General features: G+C 58.7%; 9 protein-coding genes across 9 annotated transcripts; 4 read left to right on the forward strand and 5 right to left on the reverse strand.

The window, feature by feature from the left end:
• Window positions 1-793: 793 nt before the first annotated feature.
• Window positions 794-2,926, reverse strand: SPSK_04058 (major facilitator superfamily transporter monocarboxylic acid; the record flags this gene model as incomplete). The annotated part of the gene is made up of 1 exon (XM_016730871.1): window positions 794-2,926. The coding sequence occupies one exon, from the start codon at window positions 2,924-2,926 to the stop codon at window positions 794-796; it is 2,133 nt and encodes a 710-aa protein (XP_016586539.1).
• Window positions 2,927-4,106: 1,180 nt separating this feature from the next.
• Window positions 4,107-5,526, forward strand: SPSK_04274 (uncharacterized protein; the record flags this gene model as incomplete). The annotated part of the gene is made up of 2 exons (XM_016731085.1): window positions 4,107-4,847; window positions 4,918-5,526. 2 exons carry the CDS (start codon window positions 4,107-4,109, stop codon window positions 5,524-5,526), a joined length of 1,350 nt encoding a protein of 449 aa, XP_016586540.1.
• Window positions 5,527-6,215: 689 nt separating this feature from the next.
• SPSK_04345 (solute carrier family 25 (mitochondrial phosphate transporter), member 3) lies at window positions 6,216-7,449 on the reverse strand (the record flags this gene model as incomplete). The annotated part of the gene is made up of 3 exons (XM_016731153.1): window positions 6,216-6,268; window positions 6,353-7,104; window positions 7,307-7,449. The coding sequence occupies 3 exons, from the start codon at window positions 7,447-7,449 to the stop codon at window positions 6,216-6,218; spliced, it is 948 nt and encodes a 315-aa protein (XP_016586541.1).
• A 1,175-nt stretch (window positions 7,450-8,624) lies between these two features.
• On the reverse strand, window positions 8,625-11,082 carry SPSK_04017 (uncharacterized protein; the record flags this gene model as incomplete). Its single annotated transcript, XM_016730831.1, has 2 exons — window positions 8,625-9,846; window positions 9,920-11,082. 2 exons carry the CDS (start codon window positions 11,080-11,082, stop codon window positions 8,625-8,627), a joined length of 2,385 nt encoding a protein of 794 aa, XP_016586542.1.
• Window positions 11,083-12,818: 1,736 nt separating this feature from the next.
• SPSK_04270 (acetylornithine aminotransferase) lies at window positions 12,819-14,249 on the forward strand (the record flags this gene model as incomplete). The annotated part of the gene is made up of 1 exon (XM_016731081.1): window positions 12,819-14,249. The coding sequence occupies one exon, from the start codon at window positions 12,819-12,821 to the stop codon at window positions 14,247-14,249; it is 1,431 nt and encodes a 476-aa protein (XP_016586543.1).
• A 1,177-nt stretch (window positions 14,250-15,426) lies between these two features.
• On the forward strand, window positions 15,427-16,209 carry SPSK_04519 (vacuolar iron transporter; the record flags this gene model as incomplete). The annotated part of the gene is made up of 1 exon (XM_016731323.1): window positions 15,427-16,209. One exon carries the CDS (start codon window positions 15,427-15,429, stop codon window positions 16,207-16,209), a length of 783 nt encoding a protein of 260 aa, XP_016586544.1.
• Window positions 16,210-17,482: 1,273 nt separating this feature from the next.
• SPSK_04190 (uncharacterized protein) lies at window positions 17,483-19,162 on the forward strand (the record flags this gene model as incomplete). Its single annotated transcript, XM_016731001.1, has 2 exons — window positions 17,483-17,791; window positions 17,852-19,162. 2 exons carry the CDS (start codon window positions 17,483-17,485, stop codon window positions 19,160-19,162), a joined length of 1,620 nt encoding a protein of 539 aa, XP_016586545.1.
• Window positions 19,163-19,374: 212 nt separating this feature from the next.
• Window positions 19,375-20,789, reverse strand: SPSK_04279 (kynurenine aminotransferase; the record flags this gene model as incomplete). The annotated part of the gene is made up of 3 exons (XM_016731090.1): window positions 19,375-19,766; window positions 19,845-19,946; window positions 20,009-20,789. The coding sequence occupies 3 exons, from the start codon at window positions 20,787-20,789 to the stop codon at window positions 19,375-19,377; spliced, it is 1,275 nt and encodes a 424-aa protein (XP_016586546.1).
• A 901-nt stretch (window positions 20,790-21,690) lies between these two features.
• On the reverse strand, window positions 21,691-22,801 carry SPSK_04399 (autophagy protein; the record flags this gene model as incomplete). Its single annotated transcript, XM_016731206.1, has 2 exons — window positions 21,691-22,466; window positions 22,552-22,801. The coding sequence occupies 2 exons, from the start codon at window positions 22,799-22,801 to the stop codon at window positions 21,691-21,693; spliced, it is 1,026 nt and encodes a 341-aa protein (XP_016586547.1).
• Between the last annotated feature and the right edge of the window lie 1,196 nt (window positions 22,802-23,997).

The raw sequence follows: 23,997 nt of genomic DNA on the forward strand, positions 1-23,997 counted from the left end.
TATCTGCACCTTCCACGAATTATGACTATATGTACAGAACAGATGCTGTTGCATACGCATTCAATCGTTTTCTAATTTGTATGTCAAACCATCGTGTACCTCAGTGGTTCAAGTATGAATGTGAGGTTCGTTTTAACTTCAAGGGTCCTGTCGGGGCAACCACGCGGCTGGACAGCCTAGAAGCTATAGGCCACCCAGATAACAAACATCGTGTCACGCCACGCTTATCCCAGTAAGGCATATAAGCGCTGACTACACGTGAACAACATCAGTCATAGTGGCACGACCTCGCCAGGCTGTGCTACTGTGGCGGCAACGATACGAAAGACCGTCTCCGGTAGTTATTGTGAATCTGTGCGTGCTGCGTTCGTTCATGTAGTTAGGCATTGGCGATGATGCATGGAGATGTTGCCATGATGAGTCCAGACGAAGGCGATGTCGCGGGAGATGATGCTGGATTTAATGCCGGCCACGATGCTAGAGGTCAAACGGGCGTTGTTGCTGATATATAGCTGATGCATGCCTGCTGACAAAATTATATCGTTTGGATAGTTATTGAAGGACGATTCACTTCTGAATTTGGGCTTGACTGTAGGGAAAAATCTCGGTTTGAAAATTATACGCCGGAAGATGGCAGCTGCATCGTCGTGAAGCTGTGTCTACAAGTACAATAACCAAAATGATAGCCAAAATGATAACCAAAAGTAGACAAATGAAATCCTACACATGGCCAAAGAGTCGCTCAAAACTAAACACGCGGAAATTTGTACATAGTACATATCAGCAAAGAAGATCAAATGACGATCCCACGCTGCGACCAGCCGTTGCGGCCCTTCCAGGCCAAGAGCACGAGCAGGCACGCCAGCCACACGCTGCCGGCCATGGCCCAAAACGTCGGCGCATAGCACTGGGTCCCGTAGCAGAGGTTGTCTTCCGCAGCGGCCGAGGGCGGGTCGTTCGGCGCGTTGGTGGCCGTAACGCCGGCCTGGTAGACAGCCGAGTAGACGAGGCCCCAAAAGGTGGCGCCCAGCGCGGGGAACATGGCCACGATGCCCCAGTTGGTGCCAAAGTTCTCCACGCCCCAGATGACCGTGATGATGATGGGCGTCAGGCTGAACACGGCGCCGTAGCCCGCACCGACCAGCCCGGACACGATCCAGAAACGGTCGCCGTGGTTCTGGGCGGCGCCCGAGGCCAGCACAACGAGGCCCGCCGACAAAAGCAGTGCAAACGTCAGCAAAAAGGCAATGCGGGACACGGAAACGCGCGACAGGACGCGGCGGAACGCGCCCGCGTCCTCCGCGTCGACGGACGGCACCGACGAGGCCGTGCCGGCCTGCAGATGCTGCGTCTGGGGCCGCGGGGCCAGGAGGTCCGTCAAGGAGCCTGTGAGCAGGCGCGCCACGGTGCTGGTGATGCCGACAATGGAAACGTGCGTGGCGGCGGTCGTGGTGCCGCCGCCGGCCGCAAAATTGGTGCTCGGCGGGTAGAGCGTCTTGATGACGGTGCCGAGGTTGTTGATAAAGGCCTCGCCGGGTCCAATCATGAAGAAGAAGCCCAGGGCAAACAGCCACATGGTGTGATCAGAGAGGAAGCGGTGGGTCTCGGCATTCAAGACCCAGGCCTTTTTGAACCGCGCCTGTTGCGCCTCGATGCGCCCAGCTTCGTCGCTGTCTTCATCGTCGCCGTCGCCGTCGCCGTCATCCCTGTTGTCCTTCCCGGGGTCCAGCAGCCGGCGACTTGCCAGCGCGTCGTCTTCGCCATCGTCGCCCGTGCCACGCACTCTCTCGCTGCAGCGGCCACGTCCACGCAGCATGCGGCTCGTCTCGTCGACCGTCGTCTCGTCGTCCTCGTCGTCGCTCGGCGCCGTACAAAAGGGGTTGGTCCGCCCCATGGTGCCGTACGAGCCGTTGGCGGTCCCGCGACCGTTTGTGGCAATCCCGATGCTGCTGTTGCCACGGCTGACGCCCGGACCAAACCGCGTCGGCCGGCCGACGGTCGCGTCGTCTATGCCGGCCGCGGACGACGACACATGGCCCGGTATCGACGACGGGAAGAGCGCGCTGCCGTCCAGCAGGCCGCTGCGCTCGAGCTCGTCGACAGCCTCGTCAATCAGCTTCGCCTCGTCCACGACGCGCAACGTGAAGGTGCCCAGCAAGCCGACCACCGACAGCAGGATGGCCAGGAACAGGAAAAAGGCCGACACGTTCACGTCGCCGCGGCGGGGCGGCGCACCCGGTCCATCGTCGGGCAGCGGCGGCAGGCGCTCGTACAGCAGGCGGCTGCCGAGCTGGCTCTGCCACATGCCGCTGAGGCCAAACGCCGCAATGGGCGCCGCCAGGGCCAGACCACGGTGCCGGCCGCGGCCAAAGTTCTTGGCGCACGTCGCCACGGCGCTCAGGTACATGGCACAGGTCGCGGCGCCAATGCACACAAACGCAGCCACCATCAGAGCGTAGGCGCGCGTCGTCGGCGGTGCCGGCGCTCCGCCGGCGCCCACTGTGGCCTCGGTGGCTGCCTTTTTGTACAGGATGGCAGCCAGCCCGTAGCCGCCGCCAAAGAGCACGCTCGACAGCAGCGAGAGCGGGGCGGGGCCGACGCGGTCGCAAACGTAGCCCATCAGGGGCACGGGCAGGTAGCACGAAATGCTGGCCGCAATGGCCACGCCGTTCACCTGGAACTGCGAGTAGTGCAGCCGCTCCTGGAAGATGTGGCCGTACAGCGAGAAGACGGTGACAGAGCCTGCACATAAGGCCGAGACGATGGCAGACACAAACGCGACCGTCAGGGCGGTCTGCCGCGACACAGCTGACGCGGCATTGTTGCGTCGGCGGCGTCGGTAGATGCGCGAGGACGAAAGATCGGGCGACAAGGAGCGGATCGACGAGAAGGACGACGAGGAGGAGAGCGGTGGTGTTTCGGACATGGTGGATGCAGTCGCAGCTTGCGCTCGACACAGCGCAAACGGCGCAGACGGCGCAGACGGCGCAGATCAGGCCGTCGAGGGAAAAGCACGCCCGACAAGGGGAGGAGGGTCCGTCGTGCGGGACAACAGTCTACTTGTGCAGACGATGCGTTTCGAGATAAATTGATGCCGGAGGCTAAAAGCCGAGGCGAAACGCCGTGGGCACGAGGACGCCGTCGATTTCGAGTCAGCGGTGCTCAATGTGTTGCCGTGACAAACGAAACAAAAGCGATAACAAACGACAGTCGCAACAATCGGCAGCGGTCGCCGGAAGGGTATTGGGTGGGTCGGTGCTAATGGTTGTTCGTCGTAAAGGACAAAACCAGCCTCGCGATGGGGGACGTGGAGATGACGCCAGTGCTATTGTGTGCTTGTAAAGAGGCGGCGAGCGGGCCGTTTGGGGTAGCTGTCCCAGGCAGCCAATCAGCAGCCAGCTGGGCCCTTCAGCGGAGGTCGGCCCCACGAAAATTTATCAGCTTATCGGCACGTGGTACTAAATCACGTGCCACAGACGCTCTGTTTCCACCCGAGCCAGCGTTTGCCCGGACAACCAATTAGCGTAGGCTCTTGCCTCGGCCCTGTCAGCGCTGGTCACAACAAGCTGGGGCAACTGGGCAGGAAAGGCTGTGGCTGGGGAAAGAGCGACAGTGCACCTCGTCCCTGTTGTTTTGTTCCTCCTCGGCCCAGCAATCCACAGCGCAACGGGCATCGGCTAGCAGGTGCAAATTCGCATTGTTTACCAGCCACCCGGATAACACGACGACAGGACCCGACATCTGGTAATGCTGCAGAATGTCGTTGACCTGCTAACTGCTTGCTATCTGCACTTCTAACGTTCAGGCGTCGGCTGTATCTATCTTCCTGACAACTCCGCCCTTTTGCGCATTTCCGCATTCCAGTCTCTTTTCTTATATACGATACTTGGGGCTGCATCTCCACGGAGCACCTTGTTTCGACACCCGCGTGCATTCCTGCGCCGTTGCGGATCCTGCTTTAGCCAGCTGTCCCAGAAGCCGTCCCCGGCTGCCGTTTTGACTCGCCACATTCGTTCCGTTTCGGCCCGCCTCCGGGCCGTGTGAGAGTCGAGAGTCGGGCACATCGTCTCTCTCCCCGACCATCTGCAACTTGACCGTCCACCACCATGTCCGACCGCTACGACAACTCGCGGCGCCGCGGCGCCCTGAATCACTGGGTGCCGCTCGTCCTAACGCTGACCATTGCAACCGCCGGCATCGCTGCCTGGGCTTGGAGCCAGCGTAACCACGACGACGACTACGAGGACGAGGAGGGCGAGCACAGCGGCTTCATGAGCGGCGGCAACGGCAGTGGCCCCAACCAAGGCTCTGGCCGTCCAAGCAACCAGCAGCAGCCATACGGCGACGTCGACTACGACCACGCCGACTACGGCGACAACCCGCCGTACGGCGTCTCGACTCCGCAGCCGGCGAGCAGTGCCGTTGGGAACACCATCAACCTCGCCGATGCCTCCGGCTCCTACGTCGGCGGCGTCCCCAATGCGCCCGGTACCGGCTGGGGTGCGCGCATGACGGATGCGCTGAACCGCACGGGCAGCCCGCAGCACTGGGTTGGCAATGCCAGCAAGGCTGTGACGGCCGGCATCTCGGCTGCGTCGGCAGCGGTGGGTGGCGCTCTTGCGTCGATTCGCGAGGGCGACAAGGACCCGTATGCCGACCATGAGACCTGGTCTGAGGAAGCCGATGCGCGCCATGAGCGTCCGGCCGCCGCCGCCGCCGCTGCGGCGTCGTCGGTTGCGGCGCCCTTCACCAAGGACGTTGTTGGCCGGAAGCGCAAGACGGTCGCTATCGTCGTGTCGGCGGCCCACGACCTGGATGTCGACGAAGACGGCTTCCATGAGCATGCTGTGAGTGCTGCCTGAGCCATTTCCAAATGCTCGCCTCGTTTTCCCTTTACTAAACAAGTCTTTACTCCAGTCCATCCTCTCGTACATTCCCCGCCAGACGGACTTCTCGCGCACACGGATATTCGTGCTCGTCTACGCGCCCGGTCTCAAGGATAGCGCCTTGCTCGACCCGGGGGCGTCCAGCTTCCAGCAGCCCAACTCGCTGAGCTCCTCCTTCTCCAACATCGCTGCTGACGCCGCTCAGTCGCCCAAGCAGGAGGCCAAGGCTCCGTCGGCCAGCGTTGCCTACAACGCCCTCCACGCGCAGGCTCTCGCGCTTGTCGAGAAGGACTCGGAGATTATTCCCTTTACGTCGCCCAACGGCCACGCCCACATTCTCCACCTCCTCGATCCTGACGTCGTGTACCTGCAGGAGTCTCTGACCGGCGACAACGGCGCCACCGTCAACCAGATCCAGAACTGGTTCCGCAACGACATTATTGTCGTTGTCGGGGCCGACAACGGCCATGGCGGCCTGGCCGATAGCGAGTCGGAGGCCGAGAAGCCGACCGGCGATGCTGCCGCAGCGCAAAAGTGGTGGGAGCGGGAGGACCGTGTTGGCCGTGGCCGTGGTGTCATCGTCGTGGACGGCATGCGCGTCAACGACGACTGGCTGCGCCGTGTGCAGAACAAGGAGTAAGTGGAAAAGATGGAAAGTCGGAACAGCTGTCGGCTGTGCGTTTGGTATATACATTGCAATTTTGCTTGGTATCTTTCTCCTTTTTTTATTTCTCCTCATTTTTCTTTACCCTGTCATCCCGTTTCTTTGCATTCGACCCTTATTTACGAACCGCCTGATGAATTTCCTTTACATAGTGTATGTAGTTTACGGCTGGCCATCTGCGGACCGAAGATATCAAATATTTTGACGTACTTCAAGAGTAAAATGGTTTTTTGTATTTGCGTACCGCAATCCGTCGTGTTGTGTATAATTGTGACATTAAACTTGCGTCCTCGTAGAAACAGCCGCTCTAATCGTTCTACGTCTCCATTTTACTTTATGTTGTCCATCCATCGCATATATATAGCTGTTCGACTTCCTTCCCCGGGACGCCGCCCTGTCGGAACTCGCCAGTGTTTTCTCTTCTCCCTTTTTTCAAAAATTAAGCCGGAAAATCTATTTCTCGAGGTAGATGTAAAAAAAAAGGAAAAAAAAGAGTCCTTGGCTACTTTTACAAACGCAAGCGGCAACGTTCCACCACGGGCCACCGTAATTCCATCTCTACTCGTCCCCTCAGTGTCTATCCACATCAATACCTCTCTTAACCCAACGAAGGTCGTCCCCTCCCCCAAGCTTCTTGACGCAACCAACAAGCGCTGGGTCTCCGTTTACTTGGAGATCTCAACACCGCCAGTGGCGCCGAGAGCCTTCTTCAGGTCACCTGCAAGGATTGTTAGTATCTCGTTCGTGTTTGTCTAATCCGGTGGCACATGGACACGCGGGACACGCAATCGTGGGAACATACCGTAGATGGCAAACTGGCCAGCGGTCAGGGTGCCCACCATGAACAGACGGGCACCAATACCAGAGTACGAGCCGCGCAGACCCAGCTCCTTGGCGATCTTGATCAGGCGCGAGGTGGTGCCCTCGCCGGGCAGGCCGGGGGTCTTGTTGATCTTGGACAGCATGGTATCGGCGGGCTGCGAGACAATGGCGGCGGCGAAGCCGGCAATCAGGCCAGAGCCCAGGTTGACAGCGGTCTGGCTGGCGTCGGACAGGGTGTTCTTGGGGTAGATGTTGAAGATGGCCTCGGAGACCTTCTCGAAGACGACAAACTTGGACATGGTGTAAGGGACCTGCTTGAACAGAATGGGGCCGAAGCCGGCGTAGAAGGCGCCAATGCCCTCGGTGGACAGCATCTTGGAGAAACCGGAGATCAGGCCGCTGGCGTAGGTGGGCTGCGAGACAAGACGGATACGGGTGGCCTCGAGAGGGCACAGGGCAATGTCGGCGAAGAACTCGGCGGCGGCAGACGAGGCCAGGTAGACGGCGGTGCGGTACTTGGAGGCCGTCTCGAGGCCGAGGTAGTCGATGTGCTGCTTCTTGAAGAACTCGTACCCACCAAACTTGAAGGCACCCTGCAAAAAGTAGCCGGCAAAGGTCGGGCCAATACCAGTCAGCAGAGCGCCGGCGCCCTCGTTCTGGATGACCTGGCGGAAGCCGCCAATCATGCCCTTGTTGTAGACAGTCGGCTCGAGCTGGATGCGGGTCTTGACGCTGTTGAGAGGGGGTTAGTGACAGAACGTGACAGAACGTGACAAGACGAGAGGCGAGCGCGATACGCAATCAGGCGATGGGCATGTCTGTCGTGGCTCCTCCCATGCCACCGGAGATTAGGCCACGGTGATGCGGCACATCTCCGAAAAGGCGCCACGCCGTCCTCATCGGCCATCCGGGCGGCAGAGCAGGCGCAACTTACACATCGACGGGCGTCAGGGCACCGTGCGTGACGGAACAGCAGACAGCGCCGGCCAGGGCGAAGCGGGAGTACAGGGCAAGGCCGGTCTTCGGCGCAACGGCCGTCGGGGCGACGATGCCGGTCTTCTCAGCAGCAGCAGCCATTTTGTGAATGTGAGAGACAGAGGCGGTGAGCGGGATAAGCAACAAACAAAAAAAAAAAAGGAGTGGAGTAGATGTTCGCAAAGACGAGGTTTTGCGAATAAGATTAGTGTTGCTGTCGCGAGAGGAGGGAGACGGAGGAAGAGAGAAGGGGAGGGAGGGGAGAAAGAGAAAAGAGAGGGAGTCGAAAATCCGTGAGGCCTTTTTCCGGCGAATATTTTTTATTTTTATTTTTATTGCTATTTTTCGTTGCTTTCGAAAAATTTGGCGGGCTCGCTGTTTCGGGCGTGCCTTCCCTCTGAGCATCTGGGACCCCTGAAAGGTACCCGAGCACTACCTGTATGTTGTATTGTCTCGCTGTTTGGGCAACCTGGCCGTTCGCTCCTGCCGTCTGTGCCACTCTGCCTTGTTTCCTCGCCCACCTTGGCCCGCTAGCGCCGGGATAGCCACTGCAAAAATTGTGTTTGGTGGAACCGCATCGCATATTTCCGCGCGTGCTGATTGGCTGCAGACTCCTATTTTTTATCTCGGGTGGATTCGGGTGAACGGGCTCCGTATGTTGCAGGTTTCTAGCGTAAGGGGAAGGCACTGCCAGCGCCGCCAGGCTCGCTCTTTCAGTGGCCGTTTCCTCTGTTTTGCCTCTTGCCACGGCCTAGCTTGCCGCCAAACACACGAGGCAGGCGCGACGGTCTCTCATTATCCGGTTGCCGCTCCACGCCCGTGACCAGGAAGCAGCTTTGGGCCTGTAAGAGGCGCCCTTTGGCCCCATGTGCGACGTGCTGTCCCCAGAATAGCCAATCTCAACGTCCCCAGCCCTTTCTGGCCTAAAGTCCTTCTCCCTACAGTGGCCAGGCCTCGGCTACTGCGAAGCATACGGCGACACTGGCGCCCAAATGAGGGGCTGTAAAAATAAATACAGGCTTCCCCTCAGTGTCCAGCGGCTGAGACACCTGAGACCTTCTTGGATTCCATACATCCTCGTCTACTGCCGTCGTTATCCAACCATGGTTGCAGCCACACAGCCAGACAGCCGGACTCGCCGCGTTTTCCCCCGGGATAGTGGAGGCCCGCCTTTTTGCGCACCGTCCGGACCAACGCGACGTTGTGCGGCGATCAATGGGATGGGCAACGACTATTCTGACAGCATTTCTTAGCTTTCCAAGTACCGATAATGTCGGTCAGCTTGCAGAAGCGTCGCCCGTGGTGACTGCACCGCCCGCAGTCTCATCCGAATGTGCGACACTGTGCACGATGTCGTCGCGGAAGCTCCAGATGGTGTATTCGTTGTCGTGCCGGAACACGAGAAAGTCGTCGTCGCCCTGCATGAAATACGAGCCGATGTGCGCCGGCCGGTAGGGGTCCGCACGGGACGGCGACGAGTCCACGTCGAGCGCGAACCGCAGCAGACAATTGTTCTTGGTCCAGTCGTCGTCGTCCTGCAGCCACTGGCCGGGGGTCCCTGGGTCCAGACCGTCGAAGCGCACCTGCTGCCGGAGCTCGGGCTTGACGTGGGTGTTGCAATGCGCTTGCGGAGGTCGTGCACTCGTAGCACCCGTAGCGTCTTGGCTTTTGCTGTTGCTTTCAAACTCGTCCATGTCATCCTCGTCGTCCACCGTTGACGTATACAAGGGCACTTTCGAGAACGGCTTCGCCGCCGAACAGCGCGCGGCTTCGCTGTACTCGTCGTCGAACGCAAAGAGCAGCGGCTTGGAGCGGAGCACTTTGCCCTGCGGCGCGTCGCGGTATCGGTCGACAATGGTGATGACCTGGTCGTTCCAGATGTGTATGCGAATCAGCTGCGCGCCCTCGCGGCCTGCGGCCGGTGTCGCGGGTGGCAGGCTGAAAAAGGACAGCGAAAACGTTTTTGTGTAGATGTTGAACGCGAGTGATGCCACGCCGACGACCTCGCCGGTCGACACACTGCGTGTAGGGCCTGGCGCGCCGGAGCCTGCACGCCACGACGCCAGGGAGTACAGCCCGCGCGCGTTGCGGCGCACGGTGGCCTCTATGAGGCAGCGGGGGAAGGCGTAGTTGTCAAAGTGGATGTGGTCGGAAAAGGTTTCCTTGTAGCGGAGGTCGTCAAACATGTGCAGGTGGAAGCTGAGCTTGCCGTTGCGGCCCATCTGGCCCCCGTCGAGCTCAAAGTTGCCCAGGTAAAAGACGGCTTCGTTGACAGGGTCGAGGATGAAGAAGCTCGGCAGGCGGCCGTCGACGTCGGGCTGCCGGTGCTTCTCGTCCAGGCCACTCATATCGACCTCGCGGAGCATGCCGCCAAACTCCCAAAAGTACACGTGGCCGTCCGCTAAGATGCAGGTGCGCTTGCCAAGCGTCTGCACGGTGTCCATCTGTGCTGGAAGCTGCTTGTCTTGTTGTTCGCCGGTGACGAAGTTCCAGGCGAGTCTGCGAGGCGTCAGTACGAAGCGGTTCACGGTATACGGGGGGTTTTGGGGATCACATGTCAAGGTCAACGCACATGCGGTGTCCTGACGCCGCCAGCAGCAATTCGTCGCCAAAGCCAACGAGCAAGAACGAATCGCCTCGCCGGTGGTCGTTTGGCACACAGAGAGGGAGCCGCCGCCCATCACGCAAGTCATCCACAAGAAACCACGTGTCGTTGTTCCGCAGGCACTGCCATGCAAGTCGACCGTATGCGTAGTCTGCCCCGTGAAACGAGACAACGCCGTCGTCTTCGTCGTCCTCGTCGTCTTCATCACTGTGCAGATCGAGGGCTGGATCCGCCCGGTTCTGAAAGAGGTCGTGCGGCCGTGGCGGCTGCCATACCCGTTGTACGGCCTCGGCATACACCATTCCGTAGCTTGGCTCCGGTTGTTGCTGTTGTTGCTGTTGTTGTTGCTGCCGCCGTTGCCGTATTTTGTTTCTCCGTCGAGCGAGCGGGCGTCCTTGGTCCAGCCATGTTGACTCGCTCGCCGTGACCTCGCTCACTGGCTTCCCTGCTATCCTGGCGGCCGCCTTTTCTGCCACTGTGAACGGCGGCGTCCGGCAGTGACGGAACACATATCGGAAGCGACCGAGCGCCCGGAGCGCGTACTTGCGTGCCGTTTCGGAAAATATCAGGTCGACGTGGGCGTTGTGGTCCTTTTCGTTTTGGCCGCCGGCCGCTCCGGTGTTGTCGACGATGTCGGTCCCTTCCGCGTTGTCGGCGCTCTTGGTGTCGTTGGAGTCTCCGGTGCTCTCAGTCCGTTCGGTGGTCTCGTCACGCTGTGCAACGGCTCCGTCGGTGCCCGCCTTGGCCATCTCCGTCCGCACGGCATCGACGTATTCCAACAGCGACGGGAAGCACCGCCGTGCGAGGTCCTTGCGCATGGACTCGTGCAAGAAGGCGCTCCGCCACATGGACGACACGTGCAAACAGCAGCCCAGGTCGGCCGGGCCCAGGCTGTCGGCCACCATAAACTGCAGCTCCGGCGGCAGGCGGGCAAAGATGTCGGTCCGTAGGTCGAGCTTGGCAAGGCGTTCTTGCAGCATCCAGATCTCGTCGAGCGTCAGGTCCGGAACCAGGCTGAGCAGATAGGCCTTCCGGTTCACAGCGATGGTTTTGGTATCAATCGCAGCCGCGGCGGATTTGGACTCCTCCGGGCCCACGGCGGCGTCGCCCGCCGAGTGATCGTCCGCCATTGCAAGATGCGGCAAAATGCTAGCGGGGAAATACTCCGTAGGCCGCGAAGGTTCGCGGGGGGAACGCGGATAAGGACGACCCGGGGCGTGGTGGTGGATGAAGCGGAGTATATGGACGGTGGCAAGGTAAAGGAGGCGATATAGTAAGGCGACTGTCGGGGGTGAAATAGTAAGGTAAGGTTGCTAGTTGCAACAAATGGACAAACCGCCGTTGGGAAAGCTAAGATACTTGCGGCAATAAAGCAGAGCACACAAGGAAGGCCGCGACAAAGAACGAACGGGAGTGCGGAACGCAGTTTTCGAGGTGGGTGACAGTAGGCAGACCCCTGCAGATTGAGGCGGGCAGAGCTGGTCCAGAATGTCGAGAACCTCAAGAGGCCCAGACGCCCAAGTCAAGTCGCCGCGCCAGGGTCTGTGGAGGTGGTGGGTGGCCACACACGTGTGCTGTGATCGATATCTTTCTTGTGTTTTTTGTGTTTTTTGTGTTTTTCATTGTTTTTGTTTTCCGGCTCTATCCCCTCTCCTTCCCTTTTGTGCTTTTCGTTCGCTCTTTCTATTTTGGCGTTGATTGTCCTTCTGCCGTACTGCCCTCAAAGAGAGAAGGAGCCAGGGCCCAGACGTGCCAGCGAGCAAGGAAACATCGAGGATGGTGTGCAGCGAAGTGGGGCAGCCGTGTAAGCCCTGCAGATCACCCTACAGTCTGGCTGGCCAGCCAGCTTTTCAGAGCGAGCTTTTAAAAAGGGTCTCCGTCTGGCCCAACCTCGTATCGACAGTTCGTATTTCCCTTTTTTTTCACCCTAGAGCCTGTGCGCGCTGCTGCAAGCGAACTCCAAGCGACAAACCCCTCGTTTTGATGCAGCCGGCCCGGACTTGGCAGCATATTGTTGCCAGCGTACAGGTGGAGCGCATGAAACGGGGCACAGCGCTCTCAGCCAAGGCGTTGAATGGAGCAGAGGACAATTTGAGTGCACAGAACAGGCAGCAGGTAGCCGGTGCTTGTGCGGCGCGAAGATAACTGTGGTCACAGCCGCCGTTTGCACCAGAGATACGGAGTAACACAGACGAGAGACGGTCAATTCACCGCCGGCACTACTTTCCTTTTGTTGGAGCATTGTAAGTGACCTGGAAGGAGAATCAGGTTGGGATGCATTCTATGTATCAAATACGATCAAATCAACATAATAAAAAAAGAGAAAATGAAAGTAACAAAACGTGAGACAAACTTGAGAGAGAAGACACGTCACAACAATACTCTACATAAGTAGAATGCAATATACAATTAGAAATAAAACAACAAAAAAGATATCATATCCATTAGACAAAACACTAAATACCCGTCAATCCTATGAATCTTCCTGTGATCCCGTCCTGACTGTCGTCTCGAATTGCCAGCCTCGTGGCGCTTGGGCCTGGCCGAACGCTCCTTCCCCAGACAGGCCCCTCCGTCCCTTAAGCGTTAGCACCTCCGACCCGACGTCGGACCCATGAACCCCACTGAACCTCATAAAAAACAAAACTTTTCTTGACTCACTTTGGCGCTTATCGATAAGGGGCCCAGGTCGGCCGCGGCTACGAGATTTTGCTCATATATGTTGTACCTCATATTGCCATATCGAGTCACTCTGGCTGCATTTATTTTGGCATTTTCTCTCCCCTTTTTCATTCGTGTCCCGGGGTTTTCCAATTGACTCACCGCCACGTCAAACGACCCCGACACTCTGATTGTTAACAGCAAAATGGCCTGGCGGACTCCAGCCGTGAACGCGGCCAAGCGTGCCGTGACCTCGGCGGCCGTTGGTCGGAGTGCTGCCCGGATGGTGGCCCGGCCGGCGGTGCGCACCATGTCGTCCACCTCTGTCTGGCGGATGGCTGCTGCCCCGACGCAGACGGCCGTGCTCGAGCGCGAGGAGGTCGTCGAAGGCTTGCACAGCCCGGATATTGTCGCCCAAAGCGATCCGTACATGGTGGCGACGTACTCGCGGCCCGCCCCCGTGTTTGAACGCGGGGCCGGCACCTACCTGTGGGACCTGGAGGGCAACAAGTACTTGGACCTGACGGCGGGCATTGCGGTGAACGGCCTCGGCCACTGCGACCCGGAGATTACGCGCGTGATTGCGGACCAGGCCAGCACGCTGATGCACGCGTCCAACCTGTACCACAACATCTGGACGGGCACGCTGTCTAAGCAGCTGGTGGAGGAGACGGCCAAGTCCGGCGGCATGGCCTACGACCCCATCAAGGCCGTGTTCGTGGCCAACTCGGGCAGCGAAGCCAACGAGGCCGCCATCAAGTTTGCGCGCAAGGTCGGCAAGGTGCGGGACCCGTCGGGCCAGCAGACCGAGGTGGTGTCCTTCTCGGGCGCCTTCCACGGCCGCACCATGGGCAGCCTGTCGGCGACGCACAACCCCAAGTACCAGACGCCCTTTGCGCCCATGGTGCCCGGCTTCCGCTGCGGCACGTTCAACGACGCCGACCCGGCCGTGCTCGAGGCGCTCGTCACGCCCCAGACGTGCGCGGTGATTGTCGAGCCGATCCAGGGCGAGGGCGGCGTCCACGTCGGCACGACGGAGTTTATGGTGGCCCTGGCCCGCCGGTGCCGCGCCGTGGGCGCCGTGCTGATCCACGACGAGATCCAGTGCGGGCTGGCGCGCACGGGCGGCACGCTCTGGGCGCACGCGCACCTGCCCAAGGAGGCCCACCCGGACATTGTGACGACGGCCAAGGCGCTCGGCAACGGCTTCCCCATCGGTGCGACGCTCGTCAGCGGCGCCGTGGCCGACGCCATCCAGATGGGCGACCACGGCACGACCTTTGGCGGCAACCCGCTGGCGTGCCGCGTGGCCTACCACGTGCTGGCACGCCTCAGCGACCCGGCGCTGCAGGGCGACGTCGTGGCCAAGGGCGCTGTGTTTGTGCGCGGCCTGCAGCAGCTGCGCGACAAGTACCCGGCCATCATCACGGAGATCCGCGGCCGGGGCCTGATTCTGGGTGCGCAGCTAGCGGTCGACCCGAACCCGATCATTGCCGCGGCGCGCGAACGCGGTCTGCTGGTGATCTCGTGCGGCACCAACACGCTGCGCTTCGTGCCGCCATTGAACATCTCCGAGGGCGAGATCCAGGAGGGCTTGGGCCTGCTTGACCAGGCCATTGCTGCCAGCCAGAAGTGAGGCATGAGGCGTGAGGCGTGAGGCGTGAGATAAGAGACGCGAGACACGAGAAACGCGTCGGATACAATCATGGCGGATGGAGCGTTCGGCGCACAAAAAAGGAAAGATGTTTACGGTTACGGTTTATGTTTGCGAGATTTATTTATTTATTTTTTTTCATTTTTTTTTTCAGCTTTTTTTGTTTTATGACGCAGCCTTTAGTACGAGGTTGGTTTTCTTGGTTTCCCATTTTGTAATTTGCTAGCATCATGACCATGTGCATAATAGATTTGGATCCTCGTCTAGACAGTTTTGCAACCCTGTTGCCTTGTGCTCGGAGACAAGAGTCTTGTTGCCGAGATGTCGGACATATCGTGAGTATCAGTTGTCATCAGTTCGTTCGGTGTTTACTTTCAGTAGGCAAGCGATTGTTGTTTTGCCTGATGACGTATGCCCATCCTGATTTCTCACTTCTTTGCCCGATCCTTTTTCCTCTTGTCAAATTATTCGGGGTTACGAACGGGGCAACGATACGCATGGATGGCCAGATGGCAACCTCCGAGCCAATCACCAGCCCGTTGTTGCAAGCGAACAGTCCTTTTACGGTGTCAACGTTTTGATTTGGCGATGTGCCCTGGATCTGTCGATCAAATGGCGCTGCTGTGATTGGCCAGAGCAGCGCGACTTTGTAATGAATGCGCTGTGATTGGCTGGTGGTTCGTGTACGATCTCGCCTCTGTCGTCAAATTTGGCGTGGAAGGAAAGAGCGACCAACAAGGGAGAGGCCAGCTGAGGGTCCAAGAATGGATTTTCAATGCAAAATGGAGACATGAAAAGTAAGAAAATAGACAAAGTAAGCGGGGATGCTGCGGACGCCCTGGCTATCACATATCCAGGGAAAAGTATTAAACCAGAGGCCATTGCTCACCATCCTCTGGCTGCTCTCTCTTGCCAGTTGCCTTTGTGTTAGTGGCTAGCGTACCTTCCTGTTTCGTCATATTGCCTTGTTCAGTTTTGTCTCCAACACACCATCTACCATATTCGCCCCTTGTGCCCTGTTGCCAACCTTTTGTTTCGCCATCTATTTATTGTTGTGCATCACCACTCTCTGCACGACGCGTCAGTCACACAACGCCCGCCCTCACATTTACACCATCACGCCCTTAACCACCACCACATGTCCTCAACAACCATCACCATGGCTTCCGAAGTCGACCCGTTGATTGAGCGCCGCTCCGACAGCAGCCTGACGCGTGTGTCGTCCCGCAGCTCGTCGCACTCGGAGCGCCACACGGACTACAATGCCATTGTGCGCGACATTATCATTGGCTTCGCCGACGGCCTGACGGTGCCCTTTGCGCTGACGGCCGGCCTGTCCAGCCTCGGCGACACGCGCCTCGTTGTCATGGGCGGCCTGGCGGAGCTGTTCTCGGGCGCCATCAGCATGGGCCTCGGCGCGTACCTGGCGGCGGCGACGGAGAAGGAGCACTACCACAGCGAGGAGGCCCGCGAGTGGGACGAGATCCAGAAGACGCCGGCCGTCGAGCGCCAGGAGATCTACGACATCCTGGCCGCGTACCACATCAGCCACGAGGCGGCCACGCCGCTCGTCAACGAGCTGTGCACGAACCCGGAGATGTGGGTGCGCTTCATGATGCACTTTGAGCTGCGCCTGGAGTGCCCCGAGGTCAGCCGCGCGTGGCTGTCCGCGCTGACGATGGGCATGAGCTACTTTGTCGGCGGCCTGATCCCCATGATCCCGTACTTTTTGATGGCCCGCACGGGCGATGCGCTGATGGTCTCCATTGTCGTCACGGCGGCCATCCTGCTGGCCTTTGGTTACGTCAAGACGATCATCACGGTGCACTGCCGGCGTGCCGGCGTCTGGGGCGCGCTGCAGACGCTGTTTATCGGTGCGCTGGCCGCGGGTGCGTCGTACGGTATTGTGCGGGCACTCGACTCTGGAAATCGCCAGCCATGAGCCGTCCGCGACAGCCCTAAAAGTGTTTGTTGGCGTCTGGGACGAGCAGTGTTTTCTCTCACGTTTTTCCTCATTGTGGCGTCATGGTTGATCTGCTGTAAACAACTGCAAAGAGCGTTGGATTGGAATCTGGGCATTTTATTTTGTGCATTTTAACGACTAGCGTATTAGAATTTCAGGATTCGTCAGGAGGAACGAGACTCTTCTCTCCGGTTGGCATGTATTCATAGCATGGTATTGGTTGCACTGTACGTCGTATTGCTCTACTCATTTTAATGGATACCCCTCATCCTGTCACATACTTTTAACCATCTTCCTTTGCCGTATACATCCTTGTTCTAGAAACTCCCGTTATTAAAATAGAACGGCATCAGGAGCCGCTTGCTGTTCTATGAAACAGGTCTGGTTTTTTCGAATTCTCCGGTAAGACGTCAAGAAGCCTCCTCTAATTATGCTCATTTCTTTCGTTTAGTCGTCACTCATTTGTGCCATTCTTTTGGCATTTTCCCTTCAACTCGCTCAACGCTATTTAACGTGTCGAAGTTGCTGTGCCGCCCATCTGCATGTAGCCCAAACTGCAACCTTGCCCGGATCGCTCTATTGTGTTCCTTCGACTAAAGAAAACCAGTAAATCCGTCTGCGTCTCCTTCACACACGAACGCGGTGCGCAGGAAAAGGAAAGGAGAGCTGAACCACAGAATTGATGCGCCGACGCTGCTCGATTATTCCATCTCTCAGTGAGTGGGAAGTAACTGCACATCACATACTATTTAGGCAGCTCAAGCTACGTAGGAGCGGCATTGATTGTGATAGGAAGAGCGAAAGGCTGAACAGGCGAGGGTGGGTGCGCACAAGAGGATGTCTGCTGCCGTGTCGAGTGTTTCCACGGGATGGTTCTGCGGACGGGCGGAACATTAAACATTAACAGAAATGGGATGAACAAGGAGCGGATGGATAAGGAAGTGGACAGAGCGGCAATGCAGAAACGGCTCGTGCCCGGTTAAAGAGTCGTCTGAAGCTGCATCTCATTTTGATTTCAAGTCTCCTCCGTTTCGATACATCGTCCATCATTTCCTGTATATCTTTTTTGCCGTTGTAACCTTGTGCTTTACTCCTTTTCTGTTTTTCTTCCATCGTCATTTTGTTCTTGAAATATCGACCTGTTGACACCATAGTAGTGGTTCCTTTTTTTTTTTTTTTTTTTTTTTTATATTTTCGCTACCTCAACAGCCTAGTGCTCTGCACAGCACTTCTAATACAACTGTCCGCCAAAATGACACTCCCCGAATACTCCTTCTTCAATATCGTCGACGGCGCGCGCCGGCCGGCTGCCGCTACCACTGACGGCGCTACCCAGACGCACCACAGCGTCGACCCGCGAAACGAAGAGGAGCTCTGGCCATGCCCCATTGCCACGACGCAGGACCTCGACGACGCCATTGCGTCGGCCAACGCGGCGTTCCCGTCCTGGGCGCAGACGACACTGGCTGAGAGGCAAAAGCTGCTTGTGCGCATAGCCGACCAGATCAAGGCGCACGAGGACGAGCTGACGGACATCCTGCGGCGCGAGACGGGAAAGTCGGTAGGTTGCTGTCGTGGCGTGAGCTGTCGGCGGGGCGTTGCGCGGGACTGACCCAGACAGAAAATCGTCGCGGCCGTCGAAATCACCAACACGATCGACCAGACCATGTACTACTCGACCACGGGCCTCGAGGACGAGGTGCAGTACGAGGACGACGACGTGCAGATTCTGGCCACGCACCCGCCCCTGGGCGTCGTCGGCGCCATCTGCCCGTGGAACTTCCCCCTGATCCTCTGCAACCTCAAGGTGATCTCGGCGCTCATCACCGGCAACTGCGTGATTGTCAAGCCCAGCCCCTTTACGCCCTACACCGTGCTGCGCTGGATCGAGCTGTGCCTCGAGCTGCTGCCCAAGGGCGTGCTGCAGGCTGTGAACGGCGGCGCGGACCTGGGCGCCCGCATGACCCAGCACGCCGGCATCCACAAGATCAGCTTCACGGGCACCATTGCCACGGGCAAGCGCGTCATGGCCAGCTGTGCACAGACGCTGAAGAAGGTGACGCTCGAGCTCGCGGGCAACGACGCCGCCATCGTGTTTGCCGACGTGGCCGACGAGCCGGGCCGTCTGGACACCGTGGTGGCGCAGACCGCCGGGGGAGCCTTCTTCAACGCGGGCCAGATGTGCGTGGCAACCAAGCGCGTCTACGTGCACGCGTCCATCTACGACGCGTTCTTGGCCAAGTTTGTCGCCGAGACCAACAAGAACTACGCGCCGGCCGTGCCCGCGGCCGATGCCACCGACGACGCGCGCCGGGGCGACGACAGCGTGCCGACCGTCTTTGGTCCCGTCTCCAACAAGATGCAGTACGACATTGTGCGCAACATTTTGGAGGATGCCAAGGCCGACACAGGCGGCGGCAAGATTGTGGCGGGTGGCGAGGTGCTCGCGGGCAACGGCTTCTGGATCCAGCCCACGGTCGTAGCCGAGCCGGCCGAAGACTCGCTGCTGGTGCGCGAGGAGCAGTTTGGGCCCATCATCCCCGTGCTCAAGTGGACGACGGACGACGAGGTGGTGGCGCGGGCCAACCTTGCGAACGCAGGACTCGGCGCAAGCGTCTACTCGACCGACGTGGCCAAGGCGCGCCGCCTGGCCGACCGGCTTGAGGCCGGGTCCGTGTGGATCAACGCGAGCGAACAGCCGAATGTGCGCGCGTGGTTCGGCGGCTTCAAGGACAGCGGCTTCGGCGGCGAGATGGGCAAGCAGGGCCTGCTGTCGTATGCGTACACCAAGAGCATCCACATCCCCAAGGACAAGAAGGCGGCTTCATCTGCGTCAACATCAGAGGCCAAGGAGGCGACGGTCGCCGAACCGGCTACGAAGCCGGCCACAGCGTCCATCCCGTTCTCGGCCCTCTTTTCATGCTTCAAGTAAACATCGTATCACAGGTGAAAAAGGGGAACAGCAAGGAAAAAAACGGTAGGCAGGAGGGCTGTTTGACGGCGTCTCTAATTTGATCAACAAAGTTGCGAAATCGTTGCGGAATTCTATATGTGGACGTGCACCTGCGCGCCGACTGTATATTGTTGTCGTTTTTCTTTTCGATATTTTCCTTCTCCTTGTACTTGCCGTCTTGCTGTCTTCCACTACTGAATAAACTTCTTCAGACCGCGCAGACGCTCCTTGGCCGTCTCCAGCACGTCGTCCGGCTTGCACACGGCAAACCGCAGGTAGTCCTCCACAATGTTCGCGTTGGCCTCGGTGTAAAACTCGGTCGGCGGGATGGCGGCCACGCCCAGCTCCTGGATCAGGAACCAGCACAGCTGGAAGTCGCGCGGCCGGCTGGCGACGTGCGGCGGGAAGGGATAGTCGGCCGGCAGCTTGACCTTGCTGAGGTTGGCCAGCACAAAGTAGCCGCCCTCGGGCTCCGAGTAGGGGATGTCGAGCTCGCCCCAGATCTCATTGAAGCGCGCCAGCTTGCCCTTCATTTCCCTGACGCTGTCGTCCCAGAAGCCCTCCGCGTCGGCCTTTTCGAAGCCTACGGTAGTGAGTGGTCAGTAGATGCCGCTCTACGGCATGTTTCTCGTCGTGGGTGGCGGGGAAGGGGAAGAGTTACCAATGGCGCACGCCTCTTGCAGGGGCGACACAGACGAGTAGCATATGCGCGTGTGCGCCGCTGACACATGCTGCAGCAGCTCCGGAGGGCCGATGAGCCAGCCTAAAAACGTCAGGTCCTGTTCACCTCTCACGACAGCCACCCGCGTATCACCTCCCACTCACCAACCCGCCAGCCCGTGGCGTAAAAGTTCTTGCCGGCTGAGCCGACCGTCAGCGTCAGCTTCTCGATCTCGGGCGACAGCGTCGCAATGCGCGTAAACGGCGTGTAGAACAGGCGGTCGTAGACCTCGTCCGACAGGATGATGATCTGGTTCTTGAGGCAGATGTCCGCAATCCTGAGCAGCTCGTCCTTGGAAAACACCTTGCCCACCGGGTTGTGCGGCGTGTTGATGACAATCATCTTGGTGCGTGGCGTCACGGCCCGCTCCAGCTCCTCAAAGTTGACCGTCCACTCGCCCGCCGACGACGTGCGGTCGGCGCCGTCCGCCGGCGGGTGCATCGGCACGTACACAATCTTGCCGCCGGGGATCTCGATGTTGCTAATGTACTGGTCGAAAAAGGGCTCAAAGATAATGACCTCGTCGCCCGGCTCGATAAAGGCCATGAACGCGCTCAGCATGCCCTCGTTGGCGCCCGTCGTGACGGTCACCTCGGTCTCCGGGTTCAGCGGGCGGCCCCAGAACGGCGTGTAGGCGTCGGCAATGGCCTTGCGGAGGCGTGGCCGGCCCTTGGTCGGGCTGTACTGGTTGCACTCGACGCGGTCGAGCGCCTCCTTGGCGGCGTCCAGCACAAACTTGGGCGGGTTGTACCCGAAAAAGCCCTGGCCCATATTGACAATCGGCTGCTTGGGCGACGCTGCGGCGGCCTCGTTGACAATCGTCCAGACGTCTTGCCGCTGGCCAGAGACGCGGGCGGCGGGCTGGAGCTTCTTGGTGGACGCCATGGCGGGTGCTGCGTAGAAGCGAAGCTGGCGACAATGCGGGGAAGATGCGCGAGTGACAACCGACGAAACCTGCCTGGGGAGAGGCTTTAGACAGGATAGACGCATTTGGGATGCAGGAGCGCCAAAAAAAGAACAAAAAGCCCGTATGTGCCGTGGATGCCGTGGGTGGTCAGCGACGATTATAAAGCCAGCTCGCGGATCGAGGCGACGGAGAACGAAACTCTGACTCGGGGTGCTGTTCCGTCTAGGCGTGTGAATTCCGCAATCGGGCGCGCCAGCAGTGCGAACAAGTCAGGTCCGTTGGAGAGCAGCGAATCGCAGTGGCTGACCAGCCAATGACGTTGTTCCTGCAGCTGTTGCGCCATAGCGACTAGCACGCATAGCGCCGGGACGAAGATAGGCGTCAGACAGGTGCAACAAGCATCCGAAAAAGCTTCTTTGCGAGATGCACTTAAACTTGGCGGGGTCAAATCAAGCCGACACGTTTGTGGCCAACAATGCTGTGAACAGAGGCCTGTGTCACCAATCCTCTTGCGGTAACGCGAGTCGAAGTATGCCAAGATTCCAATGTGGTTTGATAATAAGTAACAGTTGTCTTGAGTTGCTGAGACAAAAGATGCAAAAACCGTGTTCCAAGAACCCATCCTGATAGAAATGTCCCAATGAATGCCGAGCAACGGCCAAAAAGAACAATAATGAAACAGACAATGAGCAAAGGAGAATATAAGACAAATGGAACAAAACGAAGGGACAGCAAGCAGACCAGAGGACCGAAGACCAAATGACCAAAAGACCAAAATACATATATCGACAGGAAAAACGAACCATGGTGGATACAGACAAATCAACATAACACACAGTCCAATACAACACAAGCCCCTTCAATTCACACTCTCACGGCTCACACAGCGCTGTAGCCGCCCCGGCTGCCGCTGCCCTGGAGAGTGTTAATCAGCCTCCGCACCCAGTCCTTGAGTAGGAACGGCGCGTCGCGCAAGGTGTCGATGTGCGGCAGCAGGTCCCAGCCGCGCGCGCCATACCGGTTGTAGTTGAGCCAGGAGCCAAAGATGAGGTACGCCGCCGTGCCCAGAAACACCAGGACCACGAACCACGTGAAGAAGCCCCAGTGGTCACGCCGCCCGTCGGCCGCGTTCTCGCACGCGTACTTGGTGTACCACGTCAGCCGCAGGGTGCCAAACGCGCCGTCGGCGTCGTGGATCTCGTAGCCGCCAAACACGAGCGCCGGGTTCTCGCCCTCGCGCGTCAGCTGCTTCTCGCCGGGGTGGTCCTCGCGCGTGCTGAAGCCCGCATCCACGAGCGTCTCGTTCGCCACCATCTGCGGCGGCTCCGCCGAACCGCCGCCGCCCGCCGCCCCCTCGTACTCGTCCACCAGCCACTCGCCCTCGGTGCCCGTGCGCTCCTTGTCGCACAGCAGCTCCACAATCACGCGCTGGTTCTGGCGGTCCTTGACGGCGCCGTCGAGCGGGTACCGCCCGCCCTGCAGCACCAGCCGCACGCCCTCCTGCTGCGCGTCCGCGTTCGAGTCGGCCGTCTTGAGGCGCGTCGCCTTGTGGTCGAGCGAGCCGCCGCCGTGGTCCGCGAGGTTGCCGGCTAGTGGAATCACCTGTGTGATGCTGGTCGTGCCGTCGGCCGCTCGTAGTCGTTTTATCGCGCAGGCTTGTTGTTGAGTTAGTACGTGAGCAATGAATAACAACAAAAGAAAAAGAAAAAAAAGAAAAACTAGACAAAGATATGAACCCACCCCAGCTTCCGTTTGGGCACTCTTCTCCCTTGGGCACGTCCTCCTTGCGCTTCAGCGGGCCGCACAGATCCAGCGTGTACGTAACATTCTGCTCGGTGGGCGGAGTGTGCTGCGTCGTGACGACGGAGTGCGGGCCCCGGAGAGGGCTAAAGTCGAAGATCTGCTTGTCCGCGACGACGCGGTCGCACGCCAGCATAGCCGCTGCCGGCTGCACGGCGGCCGCGAGGGCCACGCTGAGCAAGAAGATCATGCTGTGATGCCGTCAAAGGATGCTTTTGCGCACCAGCCAATGGAGAGTACTACGGTCGAGGTGACCAGTGCACGTGAGTCGAGATTGGGAGGGTAGGTGTCGAGGAAGACGGAAGCGAGACGCGACGGTCCCGTACAGTGTCAATTAGATAGAAGCCGGACAAGGCACAGCGGTCGGCGTGATGCTGCTATCCGGGCTACCCGTCGTCAAAGACGTATCGAAAGTATCTCGGGATCGAGGAGGCAAAGTTTTGGCTTGGTGTCGGAGAGGGGCCTAATATAAGGCGTTTGTTGGCGAGTTGGATGAGATGTTTCTTTGTAAACAGCGTTGTGCGGGAGAACGAACGTAACAATGTCAAACGTGATAGTTGATGGCCATCGAGAGAGGTCGTGTGCTTGGAGCTGTTGGTGGCTCGTAGTGTTGTCGAGAAGCTGCTTACTCGACGGCGGTTTCCCGGGAAAACAGGCTGCCTGTGAAAGGGAGCTCCCGTATTAGGATAAGCGGGCATTCGATGATTCCGTCATAGGACATATCAGCACGTGACACGTCACACCTGGATCTTGATGACATAATACGCTAGCTCTGTCCAGGGCTTCACATGTGCCGATCTGTCTGCTCCTTGTAGCTACTGCATGCCCCTGAGAAACCCGTTACATCGCCGATAGCGCATTCCAGGGAGCTTGTGGGCCTCAACGGTCGCCTGCCCATACGGCAGAGGTGTCGTGCGCCGTACACCGCACAACATCCATTTATTGGCCCAGCTCGCTGGATCAAGCCGCATCCATTGGCCGCTGTTGTGCATGCAGATCGATAGTGTTTGCAGCAACGTGCAGCCGAGCCGTTTAGAAGAACAAAGGTTGCGTAAGAAGGGCCTGAGACGAGACGATTCTCACACGAGAAATTGAAAAAAAAGGGAAAAAAAAGAAGAAAAAAAAGGAGAGACCGACTCGCGAGATGGACAAGACGAATACTCGACAACGGCCACGGATTGCCGTTCGGCAGATTTGCTCGTCTGCCGTCGAAGCGAGTAGGGCTTGCACTGAGCAGGCCCGACCCCTTGCTTCCTCGGAGGTCAGTGCCATGTGTGACCGGCCGATTTGTCCGTTTTGTCTGATGCATTCGTGCAGTTTTCTTAGGGATGGGTGCTCATGCACCGTACTTCTGTGATTGTGCAGCTCGTGCAGCCGGTGCCAACC

This window comes from Sporothrix schenckii, assembly GCF_000961545.1.
Source record: "Sporothrix schenckii 1099-18 chromosome Unknown Cont46, whole genome shotgun sequence".
In the NCBI taxonomy this organism is placed as follows: domain Eukaryota; kingdom Fungi; phylum Ascomycota; class Sordariomycetes; order Ophiostomatales; family Ophiostomataceae; genus Sporothrix; species Sporothrix schenckii.